The sequence below is a fragment of the Gymnoscopelus braueri genome (assembly GCF_963280865.1).
Source record: "Gymnoscopelus braueri genome assembly, chromosome: 13".
Classification (NCBI taxonomy): domain Eukaryota; kingdom Metazoa; phylum Chordata; class Actinopteri; order Myctophiformes; family Myctophidae; genus Gymnoscopelus; species Gymnoscopelus braueri.
The window spans coordinates 36,894,877-36,916,462 of NC_137615.1; the positions used below are offsets into that span (position 1 = coordinate 36,894,877).

Sequence of the window (21,586 nt, forward strand, 5' to 3'; positions counted from 1 at the left end):
GAGAGAGAGAGAGAGAGAGAGAGAGAGAGAGAGAGAAAGAGAGAGAGAGAGAAAGAGAGAGAGAGAGAGACAGACAGACAGACAGACAGACAGACAGACAGACAGACAGACAGACAGACAGACAGACAGACAGACACAAACACACACACGCAGATAGATGGACAGAGAAAGAGAGCGAGAGAGAGAGCAAGAGAGAGAGAGAGACACACACACACACACACACACACACACACACACACACACACACACAGATGGATGGAAAGAGAGAGAAAGAGAGCGAGAGACACACACACACACACACACACACACACACACACACACACACACACACACACACACACACACACACACACACACACACACACACACACACACACACACACACACACACACACACACACACACACACACAGACTCACACAGACAGACAGAGAGAGGGAGAGCAAGAGAAAGAGAGAGACTTTGAAGGTCTGAAGAACACAGAGAAAGAAGGTCCAGTGTGGCAATGTTGCCATGGTGCTGAGAACCCTTACAGCCCAGATCAGGGAGGGCAGCAATGCAGCGGAAAGAGGGGGCAAGGCGATCACATCCAAAACAGCGGTGCCAGTTACAAGTTTTCACACTGGTTGCAAAGAAATAACTTCAAATGTAGTAAATCACTGAAAACATACAGCCGGCTGCTTGAGTCTGACTACAAAGCAGGAAAGTAATTTGCAGATGTCTCTGTGAATTTACATGCCTCGATACGTTTCCCATGGGCTGCTGACATTCTACGTTTCCGGAAGAGTGCATCTATCTACAGCAAATAAGGGCAATTTTGTTGGTTTTTGTGTTGTGTATACTAGAAGCAAGCTCATTACCGTGTTCAGAACTTACTGCAGTCGGTAGTGGTACAGCTGTTTACTCTGATGAGTGCTTTTATCATCGGTACAAAATAAGGCAGGGGAAACGCGTCATTAACGTTATTGAAGCAATGAACTCCCATTCATCTTTTGGGGGGGGGGGGAGGGGCAGTTATTGCTTTATTTAGAGAGTGGTAGAGACGCAGGAAACTGACGGCAGAGAGGGAGAAGAACATGCAACATAGATCTCCAGCCAGAATCAAATTGGGTTATTTACCAGTGCGACCCAAAACTGCTCTAGAATTCTAAGCACTTTCAACCCGGCATCACTATTATCAGTCATTATAGACACGTTTTCACACACTTTCAAACAATATTTTTTTTGGGGAAAATAGCAGATCTTCAAGCTCACAACGCATTGCGGTAAACGCGGCGTATTGTGGCATGGCGCATTGTGATCTTGTAGATCAGCTACTTCTGCGTGACACACACAACAAAGTATAAAATAGGGCTGACATTCTGGCATCCTTGTGCAGAGCAACTAACAAGGAGAGAGCAGGTGAGGGTTCAGTGCCTTTTTCTTGGACACTTCAGTAGGTAAATAAACAGGCATTGAAACGTACTGCAATTATAAATAATAAACTGGATTTGTAGCAGTTCATACAAGGTTACAGACAAAAGAATAAAGGCCTTTTAAAATGTAGAATTCTGGAGACCTTGGAATTTTTAAAGTGGTTTGAAAACTGCTCTCTTTCTTACATGGACACAACCCCCACCTCGCAATGAGCAACTCTCCTTTCCTAAGTATTTTTAAGCCAAGGCAGTGTTTTTTTCCTCCATACAGTTTCAAGGTTTCAATGTAATTTACAGAGAACAGGATCAAATTAAACAACAGACACAGCAGTGATGGTGCTGTCCATCCAGCCAGTGCCTGCTGCCACATTACAATGAACAGACAGTGTGTGGTCCACAGTAGCTGTGCCACAGCTGGTCATGCTTTGAAGTGGTTGCTAGGGGTTACCTGAGATTCGTGTTGAGCCTCCCCTGATGTAGAGGGGCGGGGCCTGGAAGGCGTAGACGTTGTCGTTCTCAGCTATGCTGTTCAGATCCTCCTCATCAAAGAAAGAACGCTGGAACCCCGTGGAATAGATCTCAGTCAGGATGACCTAGACACGGACACGCACGCACGCACACGCACATACACACAAGAGAGAGAGATAAAAGGGAGGTTTCGCCTTTTGGAGTGGCATTATAAATCTCAGAACTATAAACCTGAACTCCTGAACTCTACTGATGTTACAACAACCTTCGCGCTATTATCGTTGCTAAACTCCTGCACTCCAGATGTGTTGAGTGCAGGACAACGTATGAAGATCGTTGAGAGGTCATACGACTGGCGCGCAGTACCTGCTCGGGAGAAATCTTTCCCTCGTCGGCCAACATCCTCCTCAGACAGGACAGCGGGCCAAACAGAGGCACAGCCAGGCTGATGCGCAGGTACCGCTGTCCCTTGGTGCTGAACACCAGAGTCACACACAGGGGCCTATCACAGAGGACACACACAGTCAAGGACAGTGTCAGGGAATGGCTTTGAGCTCCCAACACCCTCCTGCCATTTTCATCAAAGCCCCCGTCCCCCCACACGCCCTGTCCCCCCAATGACATGGGAGGGACAGAAGAAGAACACGTTCCATGAATAAATCAATACATTTTAACATTAATAATAGATCATTAGGACCTGGTTTTTATGTGTGAGAAATAATGGCATCTCTACTGCATTTTTAAAGGCGGGGGAACAGTAGCGCCGTGACCTCTTCGGGGGCCGTGCTGCTGCCACAGGCAGGATAGTGGGGGGACCTAATGGCTTCTCTGAAATAACAGCCGACGGAGGACAGACCCTGTGGGAGTGTACGACCAGGGGGCAGGAGGTGAACATGGCTCAGAGAGGAGCCAGTTCAGATCTTTACTGTCCCGCACGGGGAAATTGTGTGATTCATCAGCACACAAACAACACAGTAGACAGGATGAAAACAATCAACAACATGACAGATGATCAGCAATAAGAAACGGTTTAAAACAGATAGGAACAATTAGCAGTCAGTCCATAAAAAGACCTTGTGGACAGTGTGACATACAGCCAGCCTCATTACAATAGATTTCCCAACTAACAATTGATACAAAATGTAAGTAAAAGAAAACCACACTAAAAGCTTGAATAAGAAGCAATGTGAAGAGGCAATCAGCTGGCGTAGAGAGATATCACACTTATGAGCTTTAGGTAGGGCTACCTGTCAACCACTGTAGATGTGTTATATCGTATTAACTCTGCAATACAGATTGGTTAAAATAACTAGCTTTAATGGTGATATGGAAGGCTGCTGGTAACTGCAGAGGAAAAAGCTCATTCTCAGATTAAAAAAAAACTGCCCTTGAGATGTCATCAGAGCATATTTAATCGTTGTAGAGTTAAACACACAGCATATTGAACATAATGAACGTGAAAAACTAGCATGGCCTGCAGCCTCCAAGAATGCAGTTGGGAAAATGCAGGTTAATGATTTAGTTGTACTTTAGTGCAGTTTAATGGACCTCTGTAAGGAATTCAAATAATAGAAGAGGATTTGACTGAGGGCTGGGGGTCATGGAACGAATCCATTTGTGTACTGAATTCCATTTTAACCCATTAAGACCTGGAACTGTCATTTTTAGATTTGAGCTAAAAAGCATTATTTTACACTTTAGGCTATTCAAAAATAGCAGATATACAAGCTCATAACGAGCTTGTAGATCTGCTATTTTTGAAAAATCGTGAAAATGTGTGCAAATCTTTGAATATATATATTTTTAAGGCGAACATTTTTCACTCAAATCTTTGCTTCTGGGGGGTCCCTGGAACAAAATATTTTGATGGGGGTCCGCGGCCAAAAACATATAATTTTTGGGGTCCTTGACATGAAAAAGATTGAGCACCACTGATATAGAAACATACGTTTTTCAGAAAACTGTTGAGATTTAGGAGACATGTAGAATCGGCTTCAGGTCTCAATGGGTTAAATCTATGGTAGGGACACACACAGGGTTTATCATCTTAAGAATATGGGCTGTCAGGGCGCAGGGGTAAAGTACCTGCCCCCCACCACGGAGTCTAGGAGTTTAAATCAACCGTGGTGCGTCCCGGCTTGCCGGGCTGGGGGGGGGGCATCTGTCAGCAGGGAATGTTGAGCAGGAGGAGCAGGACGAAGGGTGCTACGTCCTCCCGGTGGGGGCTCCTCACTGACAGGTGAGCCAGTACTAGCGAATAACAGCAGTGGCAAGCGAATTGGGAGAAAAAGGGGTGATTTTTTTGGGGCTAGTCTAAATTAAAAAATATAAGAATATGGGCTGTCAAATTTACAAAACTGATTTGCCCGGCACACGTGATCTCTTAATAGAAACGTGACGTTGTACATTTACTGAAAGTGTTACACGTCTGACAGAAAGACAGAAAGAAAGAAAGAGAAAGTGGATCAAATCCGGCCCTGAAAGCGCAGCAGTGTCATCCCACATTAAAGCTGTGAGAGGTGAAGATGGCAGGTGATGCAGGCAGATGGCAGCCAACTTGTTTTTTTTTTTATCACAGGAGGGTACAGAGGACAGACAGCGGGTCATAGATGCTGCTGTAAAGTCTCAGTCTGCCACATGAACCCTCCCCCTTCACACCCACCCCTCTGTGAACTCAGAGTGAACTGTTTGCCGGTAACCAATGTTTCTGCGTACTGTGCATCCACATCTGTGTACAGTATACACACACAAGTCTGTATACTTGTGCCTCCGCGTCTGTGTACTGTACACGCAAGACTGTGTACTGAGAGAGAATGAGACAGAGAGAGAGAGAGAATGTGTGTGTGTGTGTCTGTCTGTCTGTCTGTCTGTCTGTCTGTCTGTCTGTCTGTGTGTGTGAGCGTGCAATAATTGACATACAGTAGGCCTACTCTGCAATTGTTTTGCGTGTAGTAACATACAGTACAGTACATTTATTATGGAAGTATTGTTATTTAGCATGATCTGTTGCATTAGGTGTGAGTTGTATTCGGATTTGAGCATCAATGTACGGGGTAATATAGCATTTAGGTAGGCCCATATCTATATATGGTATCATATGTGTGGTGTGTGGTGAGACAGTACTTTAGCTGTAAGTACTGTATGTGTTTCAGGGGTTGACACTAAGGTCTCAGAGGCACTTGCCCATCGGGCAAGTACAGGTCATGTTCTACTCGCCCAAAGGTCATGCCCACTTGCCCGAAAAGCAAATCGTCCATTATAAAACGATAGGTAAACTTTGAATTACCGTTCAATTTAATACTTATTGTTTTACTTTCTGGGGCTGTGCGATAAAAAAATGTCACACTTGTTATTTTATATTTTTAAGTGTAGCGACAGTGAAAACAGCACATTATAGGTAAACAGTGCTCTTATTTTACATTCCACAGATCAGAAGACAGAGCTCTGGCCACATTCAGGTGTTTACAAATCTCTTGTTGTGTTTATTGACGGTTGCGTCCCCTCTCAAACGAGCACTTGCCCGGTCGGGCAACCTGAAAGCAAACTCCACCTGCCCGCAAGTTTTATTTACCTGCCAGGGGCAGGTGGGCAACCCTTAGTGTCAATGCCTGTGTTTTATCATAGTCAATTTCACTTTTTTAGGTGTAAAGTGAGAAGAGGGGGGAACCCTGGGGCACCACACTGTGTTTATCAAGGCCTAGTAACAGGGGTCTCCATATCTCCCCATCTATTTAGTCAATAAAAAATACATCTCCAATTAGGAGAGAGAACTAATTTATCAGCTTCTTCGTGTTCTGGTTCCAATTCCAATTTTGTCTGCAAATTCTTGGATTTGTTTCATCAATTCCAATTGTATTTGTTTATCCTGTGTTTCTCTCTCCTGAATTTATAAAATTGGTATCCCAACCTTCATTTAAAACAGTAATTTGATACTATGATTGCCACCAGCACAACTTAATAACACCCTTCGAGTTTCTTTTTACCTTTTCCCATCTCACGGTACGGTGTCGGGTAAATCATAATAAATGGGTATGTTGAATGTTATAAAACACTCCGATTGAAATTCCTGAAACAGTCATTGCATGCTTATCAATTACATACAGTTTTATTAATTAGATTGATGACACCGGCTACTGTGATAAAATATTAATATAATCAGATCAGATGTTGCAGCAACTCTGCAATGTTGAAAACACATTTGAAAACAGACTTTTTCTACATACATTCACATACATACATTCACAGTAAAACATTCTTTAGTTTAGTTTACATATTTTATTATTTATTTTAATTTTTTGTATTGTATCTTCTTTTGTCGTCATTCAATTGTGAATGTCCAAGTGTTTCGTTTTTTGTGTGTATGTTTCACACAGTGTGAATGCCAGTTGCTCCCAGACACATGTTTATCCAAGAAGATACAGTAAATGTAAGGTAAGTAACTAACTGCATGTGTGTATGAAGGCTTTCTAGCTGCAGATGAGTTAATCTTTTCACACAGAGGAAGATGAATGGAGGTCTTAAAAAGGCAATCCATCAGTTTTCCTCCTTTATGTACACCTTCAAAAGTACATTCTCTCACTCCCATCAGCCTCTCAACAAACAGCAATGATGGGGTGACTACAGTAAGAACTCCCTGTTTGGCAAGCCGTTTGTCATAACACGCCCCTTATAAACAATTTTCCGAATTAGCCGGCTGGGCTGGCTGAACTTGTATGGACTCTTTCAAAGATCTATCTGTCTGGAAGGATGAAAACGGCTTGCGGGGGCCATTTAATAGGGACTACTGCTGACAGAGTGTTAAAGATTTAACCATCACAAAGTGGCCAAGCGACTTGGCTCTGAGACGCATGTCATCAAAGAGAGAAATGTCACACGGGCGACCATGCTGTATTCTCACGCCAAACCTTTGAGGGCTACGAATCATCAAACAGTATAGATGTCTACAAAGTTGGTGCTGCTGACACATGAACAACGTTGACTTCTAATTCTAAATGTGCGTGTGGTGGTCCAGGATGTGTGGGATTTTAAGGGTGATTTATACTTAGTTGGGTGTCAGTGTCAAGCACCGAAAATAGAATATCTGCTTGTAGATATTCTTGTAGATCTGCCATTTCCGGTGTGCAACACCACGCACCAAGTATATCAAGCCCAATGTCAGACCAAGGGTACAGCTTGAGAGTTGTGCATTGAGTCTAATAAGGAAGTGAGTTCAAGTGACAGTTCATATGAATGGCCTGTAGTTTCGCTGTTTTACCCCTGCTTGTGTCAGAAAGATGTTTTTGTCAATGCAAGCAGATGGGTTTTTGACGAACTTTAGACTTGATTTTCTTACCTTAATAAACATTGTCATAAATACTATATGCTTCCAGTCGCTAGTTTAAAGTCTTCCTTCAATCATCATGATATGCGTTTTGGTAAATTATGGTCCCATTTATTTTAAAATTGACGATAAAGTAGCTTATGCTCTAGAAGGGGCGGGATGATTTGATTGACAAGCTACACAACCAATAGCATTCATTCCCCGCCCCCGCTCTTGATTGACAAACTACCCAACCAATAGCATTCATTTAGGGATTGATTTCCGGTTCCTATTGCCGGTTGCTTTTTTGTATATATCAAAGATGGCAGATTTCAAATAGCTGAAAAATTGGCTTCATTTACTGTCTGTAGAAACCAGGTGTCAGACACATTCACACACTTGCAAACTTTTGACATGTGTGTGTGTGTGTGTGTGTGTGTGTGTGTGTGTGGGGGGGGGGGGGCACACAGCTGCTCCTCTACCCGTACATCTGGGGCGAGGTGCTAGCAGCTCTACAACAGCTCTGTCATTAGCACCACGTCTTGTCTGTGCCATCCTCATCGGACCATGACTGGGGAATTAAGCAGGTGGTGGAAGACGGAATGTTCAAATCAGATTCTTTTTTTATTAGCTTTTTCTAAAATGATGGCATAGAATCAGCAGAATAGGCAAGAATGTTTTTTTTTCTTCTGTAACCTGTCTGTAAACTTTTGTCTTTGAAAGTGGAAAGTTTAGAACTGCTGAGCAGTTAGGCCTAGAGGGAAATGGTGGTTAAGTGTGTGCATTTCAGATAAAACTAGAAAAGTGTGTTACTTGGATTCCCACTAGGGCCCCCAGATTTTGGAAGGCAGTTATAGCCAATTGGAATGGAATTTGCTACATCTGACTGATACATCTTGATGACATCTTATGACTCCGGAGATAAAATGTACCAATTTGTGTGAGTTGGACAAAATGTGTAGGAGTAGTAGCAAAAACTGTGTTTTGAAGAAAGCGTGAAATGGCGGAAAATCCTGTATGACCTACGTTTAAAGAGTTATAGGCCAAAACGTGATGCAGGCTGTTATAGCGCCACCATGAGGCTAATTTGAAAGATTTGCAAAGTTTCACATCGATCGGTCCAACAGTGCCTGAAATTAGCTGTTCACAAACGGACGGACGAACAGACATAAACATAATCCCTCGCATTCGGCCTTTCCGGCCTCTTGGCAGGGATAAAAAACAACAACATACAAATATATCATATAATTTTTTTTAAACAAGTCATTCTCACAGTTTAAGCCATAATATAAAAAATTTACTGTAGTACTGTATGTTGGATTATCGATCTCAAGCAAGTCTCTGCAAGTTGATTTTGAAATGAACTGTATCTAATGGCGTTCTTAATTAAACAAACCACAGCATGCTTTGGAAAATGGTAGTCGTAGTTACTACGATAAACATGCCAGACCACCTGTAAGGTCTGAAAAACTGTGGGAAAAGAGGGACACATAGAAATGGGGACATGAAGAAAGAGGTAAATAGAGAGAGAGAGATTAAAAATGAGGGGGAGTGGATGAAAAGGAAAGAATGGAGGCCTCCTTTGTTGTAAATGCCAGGATTTCCTGAACAGGCTAGCTCCAGCTGACCTGTGAGGAAGGCGGAGGGGTTATTGTGACCTGAGGGTGAATGTGACATTGTTCTTCTTTACTCAGAGGCTGATCTTGTCCTCTGGGACGATCCGCTCCCCGGCTCCAGACGGACTATTGTCACTGCGTAGTACTGGACAAAAACGTGTCCCTATGTCTCTGGGTCTGGGACTCCTTTGTTAAACTTTTTCTGGAATCTATTGAAGCGTCAAATGTACGTGGAACCACAATTTCCAAAACAGTAGCAAGGCCTGACCCTGGACCAGGTGCTCACCTGGTCTGCCGTAGAGGGATGGGGAGCGAGATGCAGCTGAAAGGATCGAAGGTGTTGCTCTGCTTCAGACAGTGGGGGCAGGTGAGTGAAGACCTACGGGGGAGAACAACAACAGCATCACATTAGCCAAGACCTCTCTCTGCAAACCAGACAGGCACCTCTATCCACACTTAACCACGTTCAACCTGCCGTCCCTATTTCGGGTATGTCATCATAGGCAAAAATTTAAATAAATCAATTCCAGAAAATAAAGAAAACTTAAAGAATCCTCAAAACGAGCATAAATAGCAGACCTACACTCTCGCAACAGGTTGTGATCTTGTAGATCAGCTATTTTAGCTATTACGAGATTACGCACGTAGGGCTTAAGTGGTTAAATGTCTCATGCGCCTTGCTTTGAGCGCGCCCGCGGCCAGGAAAGAGGCACGTCCTCAATTTTAATAAGATGGGAGAACAATGGAGTCAGAATGAACACACAGCTCCACACCGAACGCCTTGATCCAACCGACAGGAAGGGATGGGGGATGAGTGATGTAAGTGGTGAGAATGAGAGAGAGAGCGCGAGGTGGGTGGGGGTGGAGACGCGGAGTGAAGGAGAAGCCCCCCTGGGGTGACGGATCCTATAAATGGGAACCTGCGGAAGCCATTTCCAGCTTGTTGCATCATTCTCTCACCAGTGCCACTAATGATCTCTGTAATGCCGTGACGCGGTGCCGAGCCGAAAGAAAACGGGAGCTCCGCCGGGAGCTGCCTGCCTCTACCCCTGTTCAGTGGTGGAAAGTAACTAAGTACATTTACTTAAGTACTGTATTTAAGTACAATTTTGAGGTATTTGTACTTTACTAGTATTTCCAATTTCCAATACTATTACTTCTACTCCACTACATCTCAGAGGCAAATATTGTACTTTTACTCCACTACAATTATTTGAAAACTTAATAGTTAATAGTTACCTTTCAGATATAAATTATTACATTATGAAACATAGATTAACCACTTTTGCCCTATTCTATACCTAGGCTATTTGAAAATAGCCGATCTACAAGCTCACAACGAGCTTGTAGATCTGCTATTTTCAAATATTTTAGTACTTTTGGTACTTTAAGTACATTTTGATGCCAATACTTCTGTACTTTTACGCAAGTAAATAAAAAAAAATTGACTTTTACTTGTAACAGAGTATTTTAATATTTTTTTTTAAAGAATTTGAGTACTTTTTCCACCACTGCCCCTGTTTCCTCTGGATCTGAACATACACACGGACAAAGCGTGGAAGGTATTACTGTACACTACAGCAGCAATCTTCCATTCTTCCTGCTTTTTCCATTAACCTTTTTTTTTTTTACACTTTGCTCCAACAAATCCCCCCTTCAAGTTTACGGGAGGAAGTTGCTTATTCCGGTTAGGTAATTGAAGAATGAGTCAGATAATGGCATTTCCATGCAACTGATGTAGACCTGATTACTGGAAGTTCTTTTCTTTGCACGGGACAAGTCAGGCCTCCATAGGATTTTCAAAACGTAGGATTTAATATCAGTGAAATGACTGTCATTAACCACTTATACAGTATGCACTTTGCCGTACGACAAATACTGAAAATAACAAGTAAATCTGCTTTCACATTATTTTGAACTTTTTGAAATTTCATTTAGCCTATAATGACAATTGACATTCCCAAAATAGGGATGCCCGGTTGAAAGTGGTTAATCCCTCTGTAGTGATGAATTGACTATACTGTAACAGTCAGTTGTAACCGGTGTAATCGACCCTCATTTCAGCATCATATAGGCCTATTCAGAGTCATATCATATCCTGTACACCTTTACCTCAACAGCAATGACTGCTCTGTAAAGCATAAATCCATCTATCTCATCAGCAAAAATAGTTTTTTTGTCAAAGATGGATTTGATTAATCGAGGCAACTGCAGCTGTATAGAATGCATCGTACTGCTGGAGAGATGTTGTGATGCGCATAAAGCCTTTGTACACTGCCGAGAAGAATATCCCAGCAGCGATGTCCACAAAGAATGACAGCAGATTATCACTGTGATACAACATCTGGATAAGGCTTTGGAAGAACTACAGGCCTGCACACAGGAGAAACACCCATCTCGTCTACATTATAACAAAAAACACCAAGCCAAAAATCTTTGAACCGCTCATCAAAAGGTGAACAAAACAATCCTTAATCAGTCAATTTATGTTATACGGTAATTATTGTACTTTTCTTAATCAGCAAATGTTTTTATTTATTTAAAACACATCTTTCTCTTGTAACCTTTAGTCTTTTTAACTGGATCCACAAGCCTTGCTTGCGTGCAGCGAACTCTGACAACATTTACTGCGTCTCCCTACCATGGGAAATTAAGCCAAAAATTGTGTCCCCCTGGCACCTGACAGACACTGTGTGTGTGCGTGTATGTGTGTGTGTGTGTGTGTGTGTGTGTGTGTGTGTGTGTGTGTGTGTGTGTGTGTGTGTGTGTGTGTGTGTGTGTGTGTGTGTGCGGTGCATAAAGCCCTATTCAAGCAAACCCAGCTGACCCTGGCTCTTAGCGGTGCTCTCTCTCTTGGCAGAGTAGAATGGCTTCCCTACGGATGTCTTATTCTCAACAGGAAACAGCAAAGCTTGCCGTGCTCTCTGCATACAAATAACACCCGGGCACCACTAAAACATAGATGTGCTGCTAGATCTGCTGCTACGAAATGCCGAAAAAAGGTGCAGGGAAAGAAAAAGAGGTGATATTCTGGTGATGGCCTAATGGAAGAAGCGTGCAGGGCATGAGAGAGATCCCCTGTCTGAGATGCAGCCATGCTGAAGTCACTCTCAACATAGCTCTTTTCTCTGACAGGAACCGACAGTGGTTTTGAGCACTACTCTAAACAGTTTTTCTTTCGGCGGGGCATCAACTTTTGGGACTTTTAGTGTTCATAAATTAGAATGAACTAACCTGGAATTCATCCCAAAGACAAGTTATTATAAGAAAAGCTCTCAAAGACTTGGGAGATTGGGTGCCTTAAAGGAGTAGTTCACCCAAAAAATTACTTACTTTCTATCAATTACACACCCCATGAAGCATTGAATTCATGGAGATTTTTTAGTTTTTATTGCATTCCTAAGCTAATAATTTGATGACCGGCAGAAAGATGCTAATGTCTCCAGTAGGAGACTCAAATTACCTACATTTGAGTCTCATCAAAATTATTGACTTAGGAATGCGATAAAAAACTAAAAAGTCTTCATGAATTCAATGCTTGGATGTGTAATTGAAAGAAAACTAGAAAAAGTGCTCCTCGGAGCACAGGTCTCCGCCAGGTCAGGTACGTTATCGTGGCCTCCTGGTGGCGCTATAATAGGCCAATGTGAAAAGGGTGGCCTTTTCTTCTTAGGCCTTTCACGGCAATCGGACACTGCATTCATGATTTGAGGCATTTTGTTCCAAAAATGTGTTTTGCTAAATTAGACCTGCTGGTGGCGCTATAACAGGCCAATGTGAAAAGGGTGGCATTTCTTCCTGGGCCTAGTGGGAATGTGCGTGTGAAATTGCACGGAAATCGCAAGCTGCGTTCATGATTTGAGGCATTTTGTTCAAAACAGATAGTAGGGGGTACTAAGCACAAAAAATGGCCAAATCGTTACGCGGCGGATAAAAGCATGAAATTTGATACAGATGTCCCTTGGGTCATCCTAAAACATCCTAGAAGGGGTGCCCAAAAAAATCTTAAACAGGAAGTGAGTTATGGACAAAATTCAAAATGGCCACCTAAACTGTTGACCGTTGACTCAAAAGACAACAAAAGAATCTCCAAAAAGCATAAAATTTGGCACATATGTCCCTTGGGTCATCCTAAGACATCCTAGAAGGGGTGCCCAAAGGAATCTGAAACAGGAAGTGAGTTATGGACTAAATTGAAAATGGCCGCCTAGTGTTGTCGATTGACTCAAAAGACAACTAAAGAATCTCATAAAAGCATACAATTTGGCACACATGTCCTTTTGGTCATCCTAAGACATCCTAGAAGGGGTGCCCAAAAAAATCTTAAGCAGGAACTGAGTTATTGACAAAATTGAAAATGGCCGCCTACAGTGTTATCCATTGACTCAAAAGACAACTAAAGAATCTCATAAAAGCATACAATTTGGCATACATGTCCCTTGGGTCATCCCAAGACATCCCAGAAGGGGTGCCCAGAAAAATCGTAAACAGGAAGTGAGTCATTGACAAAATTGAAAATGACCGTCTACAGTGTTGTCGATTGACTCAAAAGACAACTAAAGAATCTCATAAAAGCATACAATTTGGCATACATGTCCCTTGGGTCATCCTAAGACATCCTAGAAGGGGTGCCTGAAATTATCTGAAACAGGAAGTGAGTTATTGACTAAATTGAAAATGGCCGTGTACAGTGTTGACAGATGATGCAAAAGTTAAAAATAATCTCATATAAAAGCATGACATGTGGTACAAATGTCCCTTGGGTGATCTGAATGCATCCTAAGGGGTGCCAAAAAAAGTTTTAATAGTCTCTCAATGGAAAATCCTCCCACACGGGCTGCACTGCTACAATATTCAAATCGAGCAGCCAATCTGGCATTTGGTCCAGAAGCCTGAAAGCTATGCAATCTCTACCATCTCCTGACAAATATGGATGGATTAAAGTCGCTGATTCGTGGACACCTTTATGGACACTCTTGCCAGAGGCTGCTTAAGTTTGTAGAGAACTCAAGTGTGGCTGCAAAGCTGAGCCCTTCTGTTCGAGAAAGTGTAGATGCCGGGATGCTGGGTTACCTTGCAGAGCATTATGCCAATGTGCTGGTAATTGCGAAATGGCACACATGAATACATGTAGTTACTAAACACTAATCACAAAAAAACAGTAATGATCAAGAAGAAAATACATGAGAAGATAGAGTGTAAAACAAGCAAGAAGATGTAGAGTGCAAAATAAATAAGATGCAGAGAGTAAAATAAGAATATGCAGAGTAAGATAAGATGCAGAGTAAAATAAATAAGAATATGCAGAGAGTTAGATAAATAAAGAAGATTCAAAGAGTACAATAAAAAAATAATGCAGAAAGTAAAATGAATAAGTGATGTAGAAATGAAAACAGAAGGTAGACTACAAAATACGGCAGGTTATGCACTGCATAACCTGTCGTATTGAGTCTGCATAATATGCAGACTGCCATGGTCAACTGTTTAAACAGCCATTTAGAATTTCTTCAACATGGTCCCTTCCTAAAAAGTTTAATAAACAAGCAAATAAATAACCTCTTCTAGGATATATTAAGAAGCACTCAATGTACGTACCAAATTATACACTTTTATGACGTCCCTTTATGTTTTCTTTTGTGTCAACTGCTTTAGGCGGTCACTTCCTGTTTAAAACCTTTTTGGGCACCCCTTGTAGGATGCGTTCAGATCACCCAAGGGACATTTGTACCACATTTCATGCTTTTATGAGATTCTTTAGGTATCTTGCATCATCTTTCAACACTGTAGGCGGCCATTTTCAATTTAGTCAATAACTCACTTCCTGTTTCAGATTATTTTGGGCACCCCTTCTAGGATGTGTTAGGATGACCCAAGGGACATATGTGCCAAATTGTATGCTTTTTGGAGATTCTATAGGCTTTTTGAGTCAATCGCCAGCACTGTAGGCGGCCATTTTCAATTTAGTCAATAACTCACTTCCTGTTGAAGACTTTTTTGGGCACCCCTTCTAGGATGTCTTAGGATGACCCAAGGGACATGTGTGACACATTTTATACTTTTTGGAGATTCTTTAGTTGTCTTTTGAGTCAATCGACAACACTAGGCGGCCATTTTCAATTTGGTCAATAACTCACTTCCTGTTTCAGATTTTTTAGGGCACCCCTTCTAGGATGTCTTAGGATGACCCAAGGGACATGTGTGCCACATTTTATGCTTTTTGGAGATTATTTTGGTGTCTTTTGAGTCAACGGTCAACAGTTTAGGTGGCCATTTTGGATTTTGTCCATAACTCACTTCCTGTTTAAGATTTTTTTGGGCACCCCTTCTAGGATGTTTTAGGATGACCCAAGGGACATCTGTATCAAATTTCATGCTTTTATCCGCCGCGTAACGATTTTTCACTTAGTACCCCCTACTAAGACCAATCCTGCAAACTTTGGAAGCCAACCGTAGCCAATGAGGATGGAATATGGGAAATCGGACAGATCCGTGTTGATCACATGACTATAGATACTGTGTACCGATTTGCATGACGTTTGGATAAAATCTGTAGGAGTAATGGGAAAAAATGGGTTTTGCACAAATCGGCCTCCTGGTGGCGCTATGACAGGCCCATGTGAAAGATTTGGGGCAGAGGTTCTGAATTGGCATCAACGGTGGCCAACGGTGCCGGAGATTAGCTGGTAACACACGGACAGGACACACAGACACACGGACGGACACACGGACGGACGGACAGGGGGGTAAAACATACTCATTTTTGGGGTGAATTACTCCTTTAATGCTCCCCAGTAAGCATGACAATATGAAGTTGGCAGCTTTAGTCTTTATTCAAAAGACTAAAGCTCTGAAATGTAAAAGGCCATCTTAATACAAGAGTAGACTCATTATTCACCAATTGAAATACCATTCACACACACACACACACACACACACACACACACACACACACACACACACACACACACACACACACACACACACACACACACACACACACACACACACACACACACACACACACACACACACACACACACACACACACACACACACACACACACACACACACAAAAAGAGGGGATTCAGCTTACTTTATGAGCTGAAAGAATACCGGACTACCACTTATCTAACGCTTTTCCCTCGAATATAAATAAATCAGGACAGAAGGCAAAACAAAGGTCAGTCAGGGAGTCAAACTGATTCAGGCAGGGGACTCTTTAGAGAGAGAGAGAGAGAGAGCGAGAGAGAGAGGTGACTTGTCATGCCGTGGAGAGACGAGCAGGGCTTCCAGTGACGCTGCTCCTAGGGCCATAGTTTGACATGCTTATCCCATTCAATCCGGGAATGCATCTGTGTCATTTTAGATTTCATTGACTATTCAAAAATAGCAGATCTACAAGCTCATAGTGCGGCACCGAGTGCCGCGCTATGAGCTCGTAGATCTGAAATTTTGGGGAAATCGTGAAAATTTGCTTCCGGGGGGTCCCTGGAACAACATATTTTGAGATGGGGGTCCGCGGTCGAATACATATGTAATTATCTTTTTCTAAATCCTAGCAGTATGTTGCTATATCAGTGGTGCTCCAACTTTTCCATGTCAAGGACCCCCAAAATGATGTATGATGTATGTATCATACGTATGTACAGTATGATGTATTTGGCCACGGACCCCCATCTCAAAATATGTTGTTCCAGGGACCCCCAGAAGCACAGATCAAGATTTGCACAAATATTTCATGATTTTTCAAAAAATTGCAGATCTACAAGCTCATAGCGCATGAGCTTGTATATCTGCTATTTTTTAATAGCCAAAGTATAAAATAATGGTTAAAGTGGTTACACAGATGTGTTCCCGGTTCTAATGGCTTAAGTGCTCGCCACTTGGTTTTCCTTTACTGAGCAACAATTGGCGGAAAGCACAGAGGCACTATCCACCAACGTCGACCAGCGAGTCACCGATGTTGGCACCGATGTTGGCACCGATGTTGGCACCGATGAGACGTCTTAGGCTTATTTACGAATTCCCTGTGGGAAGAGTCTTGAGCACTGTGTGAAATGGACAGAATGGCTAATGAATAATAGATTCATAAATGAACACTGCCTGAAGCAGCTCTGTCACTCTAACATCCCTTTAAATGAAGCTGAATGAAATGCACCTTGAGAGAACTTTTTCCCAAAGCTCACGCTACAAATCTCGATTTCATTGATTCCAGTATGAATAATGCCAAAGAATCAATGGCCTCCTTGCCACTTAAACAAATAGGCCTAAGTCAGCCAACCATGTATGCTATGTGACAATGTGTAAGGGACCATGATGATTGCATAGGGACCAACCAGGCTATTAGAGGGATAATTCTCTGGCCTGTCAACTTCTGCATGTTATATTACACTTTGGGCACTGCTTTGGAAAGAAAAGATCAAAACAAAAATTTCTGTTGAGTTCAATTGCAATGGTTTCGAGATAGACAACACTGTCTCTCTTTAGCATTGCACACACCGGCTACAGCAGTCGATTAGTTTTGCAGTGCAGAAGAACTACAGCAGCTTCACGCTGTACATTTATATGGTAAAGTTTGCTATTTGCCGGGCATTTAGAGCCTTGCCTTGTGTAGCGATTCTGTTCCGTCTCCAGCACGCTGCTTGGCTGGCATAGCACACTGTTTGAGTGGGAGAGAAGAACAGATTCTGCCTGCCAGGCTGCTAGGACTGCTGCTTCCTGTCTAGACACACCCAGGGTGTCAGAGCTGAAACATTTGTCAGTGGGGGTAGCAATTAAGAGATGCGCTCTGACAGATGTATAGCCACCATTAGCATCAAGCTGCCAATTTTCCAAGGAGTCAGCAGATGGAGGAAAATTCAACAAACAAAGGGAATATTAGCAGGTGGATGAAGACATCAACAGACTCTGGGATGTCTTCAAATTCCTTTATGATGGACTGGAGAAAAAAAAAAACACAATTGCTATGAACAGTTTAATTGATCATTGCCTTAATATATTGTATACATAATATATAGAGCAGCAGTGACTCAGGGGTAGAGTGGCCAGTAGAGTGGCCGGATGTTCGATCCCGGGCTCCCCCCAGGCTCCCCCAGAGTTAGTGTCGGAGTGTCCTTGAGCAAGATGATGAACCCCTAATTGCTCCCGATTAGCAGGTTGGTGCCTTGCATGGTTTCCCCCGCCACCGGTGTATGAATGTGTGTGTGAATGGGTGAACGTAATGCACAATCTATGTAAAGCGCGCTATATAAATGCACCATTTACCATTTATTATAAGTTTACAGCTCTCTCATGATGTCTCTGACCTGGCACACAGTGTCCTTTTGAAGACTGGTTGAACCTGTGCACCGATCTGTTGGCAAGAATCTTGTTCGCTGGGTGTCTGAGTGATGCAGCAGCGGCACTACCAGGAGAGCACAGCTGTCAGGTGCTTCTATTATGTGAAGACTGAACTGTCCCCTTTATCTCCAGGAGGAAAAAGAGGGACTCTGGCTTCAGTTAACTGCAGAGTCCAAGCCCAATGAAATAATACGACAACAAGGGGATGCAATGACATCCAACCGCATGAGAAATACTTGATAATAAAGTGTGGTGACCCAGGGGTTTGTCACATTTCACTGTCCAATGAGAGGTAAACCAATAATAGCACCAGAGAACAAAACACACATCACTCCATGAACTGAAATACGGTAATCCACAGCTTTAGGGATTTTTGGTGACTAACTGTGTTATGACAGCGCAGTTAAAACACTTTGACCTTTGACATGAAGCCAACAACCCCAATTATTTCACAGAGGACAGTAAGTAAGTGCTATGATGACTAAGTACTTGTGCCAGCAGTGTTTTCTACCTACTTAAGAGCTACAGAGGTTAGGTCACAGGGTGGTTGGTTGTCGGGTCATTGAATAGTTCTTGCCTGCCTGGTAATTACTGAAAGGGCTGTGTGGATGTAATGAGTTTTCTGTTCTCTAAAGACAGGCATCTGTGTCCCTGAGGATAGAGGTCCTTCTGTAAAATAAATAATGACATGTCCATTACGTATGTGCCGTATCTAGCAATTACATGCTAATACAATCAATGAGGTCCAAACATAGTGTCACAGTATGTAATGAGGACCAGCCCCTGTATAGAACTCCAGCCAACTGAGGCACATACTGTACAGTATAAGACTGTGTTGTACAGACTCACTAGAGGTTTAACTCTGATTGAAATTTAATTTAGCTCTGTTATTACATGTCAGTGTCTTCTGGACAGATAGGCAAAATGATGGCTTCGGCACAGATTGCTTGCAAAATCGTAAGACTGCAGTCACTAGATTGTAATAGAATCCAACACAAACATGCTGCTGAAGCCTGATTTATGCTTCGGTGACAACGTGTCATGTGACAAACATAACATTATACTTTGCCGCATTCTGAGAAAGCAGCGAGGTTCAATGCATTGTCTATGGTGAGGAGCGACCACCACTTTCCCCACTTAGGCAGAAGGTCAAGCCAGCAAAACGCGGAGCCAGAAGAGTGCTGTGCCAGAAGAGTGCTGTGCTCTGAAGTAGATGTGGATTAGGACGGCGCACACACTCAATACCACTTGAGACAGTCAGAAATGGACTACTGCAAGGAAGTAGTGAAAGTTTTAAACTAGCAGTTGTAGATGTGAAATTAATCAAGATTGAGTAACTACATACTGTAGCATATTTCTTACCTGAAATGTATAAACAACCTGCCACTGCGGGCGTGAATTCAGTTAGAACTATAGTATATAGTATAGCGTAGCGTCCCAAGACTTTTTTGCACGATGGTCTAGTCTAGTGGATGTGGTTTTACTGACTGACTGATTGAACATCTATTGTTGAAATGCATGTTTCCAAAGAAGGGGGTATGGCATGCAGTCATAATCTTGAGTTTGTTTACTGCTACAGCACCTGTAGACTCAGAGAGACAAAGATTGACCCTTTGTGCGTCACCTACTCGGGAACGATGGCCATTGGGAACACATGCCCCTCCGGTCACTTCCTTGGGTCCACGCCGAGTTTGAACTCAATCGGTCAGGTTGTTCTCGAGATATGTGAATAAAACATTAAGGTTCATAGTTCATACACTGTTAACAGCAGTTCCATTTGTTCCATGTGTACACACTCTGAGATAACTCAAAGTGGGGATCCTTGAAATTAAAAAGGTTGAGAGTCACGGGTCTACAAGTAGCAGGGTGTTTTGTTACTGAAGTAACAGAGAATACCAGCACTCACGGACCTGTCCTTAAGGTACTTTTATTGATAAGTTGGCTTGGTAAACAACGTACACGTTTCTGCGTCAATCGATGAAGGCTTGACACGGCAACGTGTAAATGGATTCTCTGTTATTAAAGCAACTCTTCTAGACTGTGCACTCGGTAAGAAACCTCAGTATCTTGAAACGAGTTGGAGTCGTGCTCGCATACTTTGTGTACACGTGTATGAAATAAAATTTCTATTTATGTTCATGTAAAGTAATAGCTAAAATAAAGCTATAAGGAGAGGCAGGCAGCAATCGCACAGATGCAGCTGCTTCAGAAATGCCTTGGGGCAGACCGCCCAGGCCGAAACATCACTGAGCACTTGGGGAGCAGGGTTGCACAACCGGGCGATCATATGTTATAACCCTCATGGAATCAAGCAGACGTCTGCTTTTGGAAGAGGAGGTAATGATTCCTACCAAAAAGCAGTGGTCTGGGGTTCATTAAGTTACAAGCTTAATTGTGGCTGCAGAGAGGAATGCTGCTGGCAAAAAAAACATGTTTGAAATTCATGTTATATGTTTTAAAATATGAGAATATTATTAAATGCCTGCAAGGGTATAAACTTTGTGACAGTGATATATTTATAGCTAATATCCGAAATACTAGACCGGAGCCTTTTGGGCCCGTTGGGCACCGGCCTACTCGGGAAAGATGCCTGTTGAGAAGGCATACCCCCCCCGGCTAGGCAATACCCGCAATATATTAACTTTCCGACCGTCAGTACTATGTATGACGTCATATTGATGACATCATGGTACTCCATTATGAGGATTTCCGGATTTATCAATATTTGATCCAACCGACAAGTCGGCATATCACTCACTCCCTCAGTTCCTCGTTGAGACGCACACTGCGTTTGAAGTTGATCAGTCCTCGAGAAACGTGGGACACACACACACGCACAGAGATTTCATTTATAGAACTTAACCCATTAAGACCTGAGGCCGATTCCACGAATGTCTTCTAAATCCCAACAGTATTCTGAAAAAAAAAAAAGTTTCTATATCAGTGGTGCTCAAACTTGTCAATGTCAATGACCCCCAAAATCATATTTATTTGGCCCGCCGACCCCCATCTCAAAATATTTTGTTCCAGGGACCCCCAGAAGCAAAGATTTTAGTTTAAAATGTTCCTTGACCTTTGACCAGTTAATCAGTTCATCCTTGAGTTCCAAGTGGACGTTTGTACCAAATATCATGAAATTCCCTCAAGACATTGTTTAGGTATTTAGGATACAGGGACCTTGATCTATGACCACCTTCTTCTCAGTTCATTGAGTCCAAGTGGAGATTTCAAGGTGTTCCTGGGATGTCATGTTCACACGGTTGGGATGTCTATGTGGATGGACGGATGGACAGACGGTCTGACAGTTGGTCGGACTGACAACCAGAAAACATAATGCCTCTGGGCAAAGCTGTCCGCTGGTGGAGGCTTAAAAAAGGTCCAGCACTATTTATGGTCAGAAAGGACACAACATGGTTCACAGCTTTCCCTTTGTGACAGTCCCTGTTCC

At 42.6% G+C, this 21,586-nt stretch overlaps 1 protein-coding gene across 1 annotated transcript in view; it reads right to left on the bottom strand.

Annotated features, from left to right (window-relative positions):
- Positions 1–21,586, bottom strand: part of usp43b (ubiquitin specific peptidase 43b) — a 116,736-nt gene that overhangs the window by 55,688 nt on the left and 39,462 nt on the right. The window contains 3 exon segments of the mRNA XM_080446887.1: positions 1,864–2,008; positions 2,250–2,385; positions 9,085–9,177. Of these exon segments, the coding sequence (XP_080303013.1) occupies positions 1,864–2,008; positions 2,250–2,385; positions 9,085–9,177 (374 nt within the window).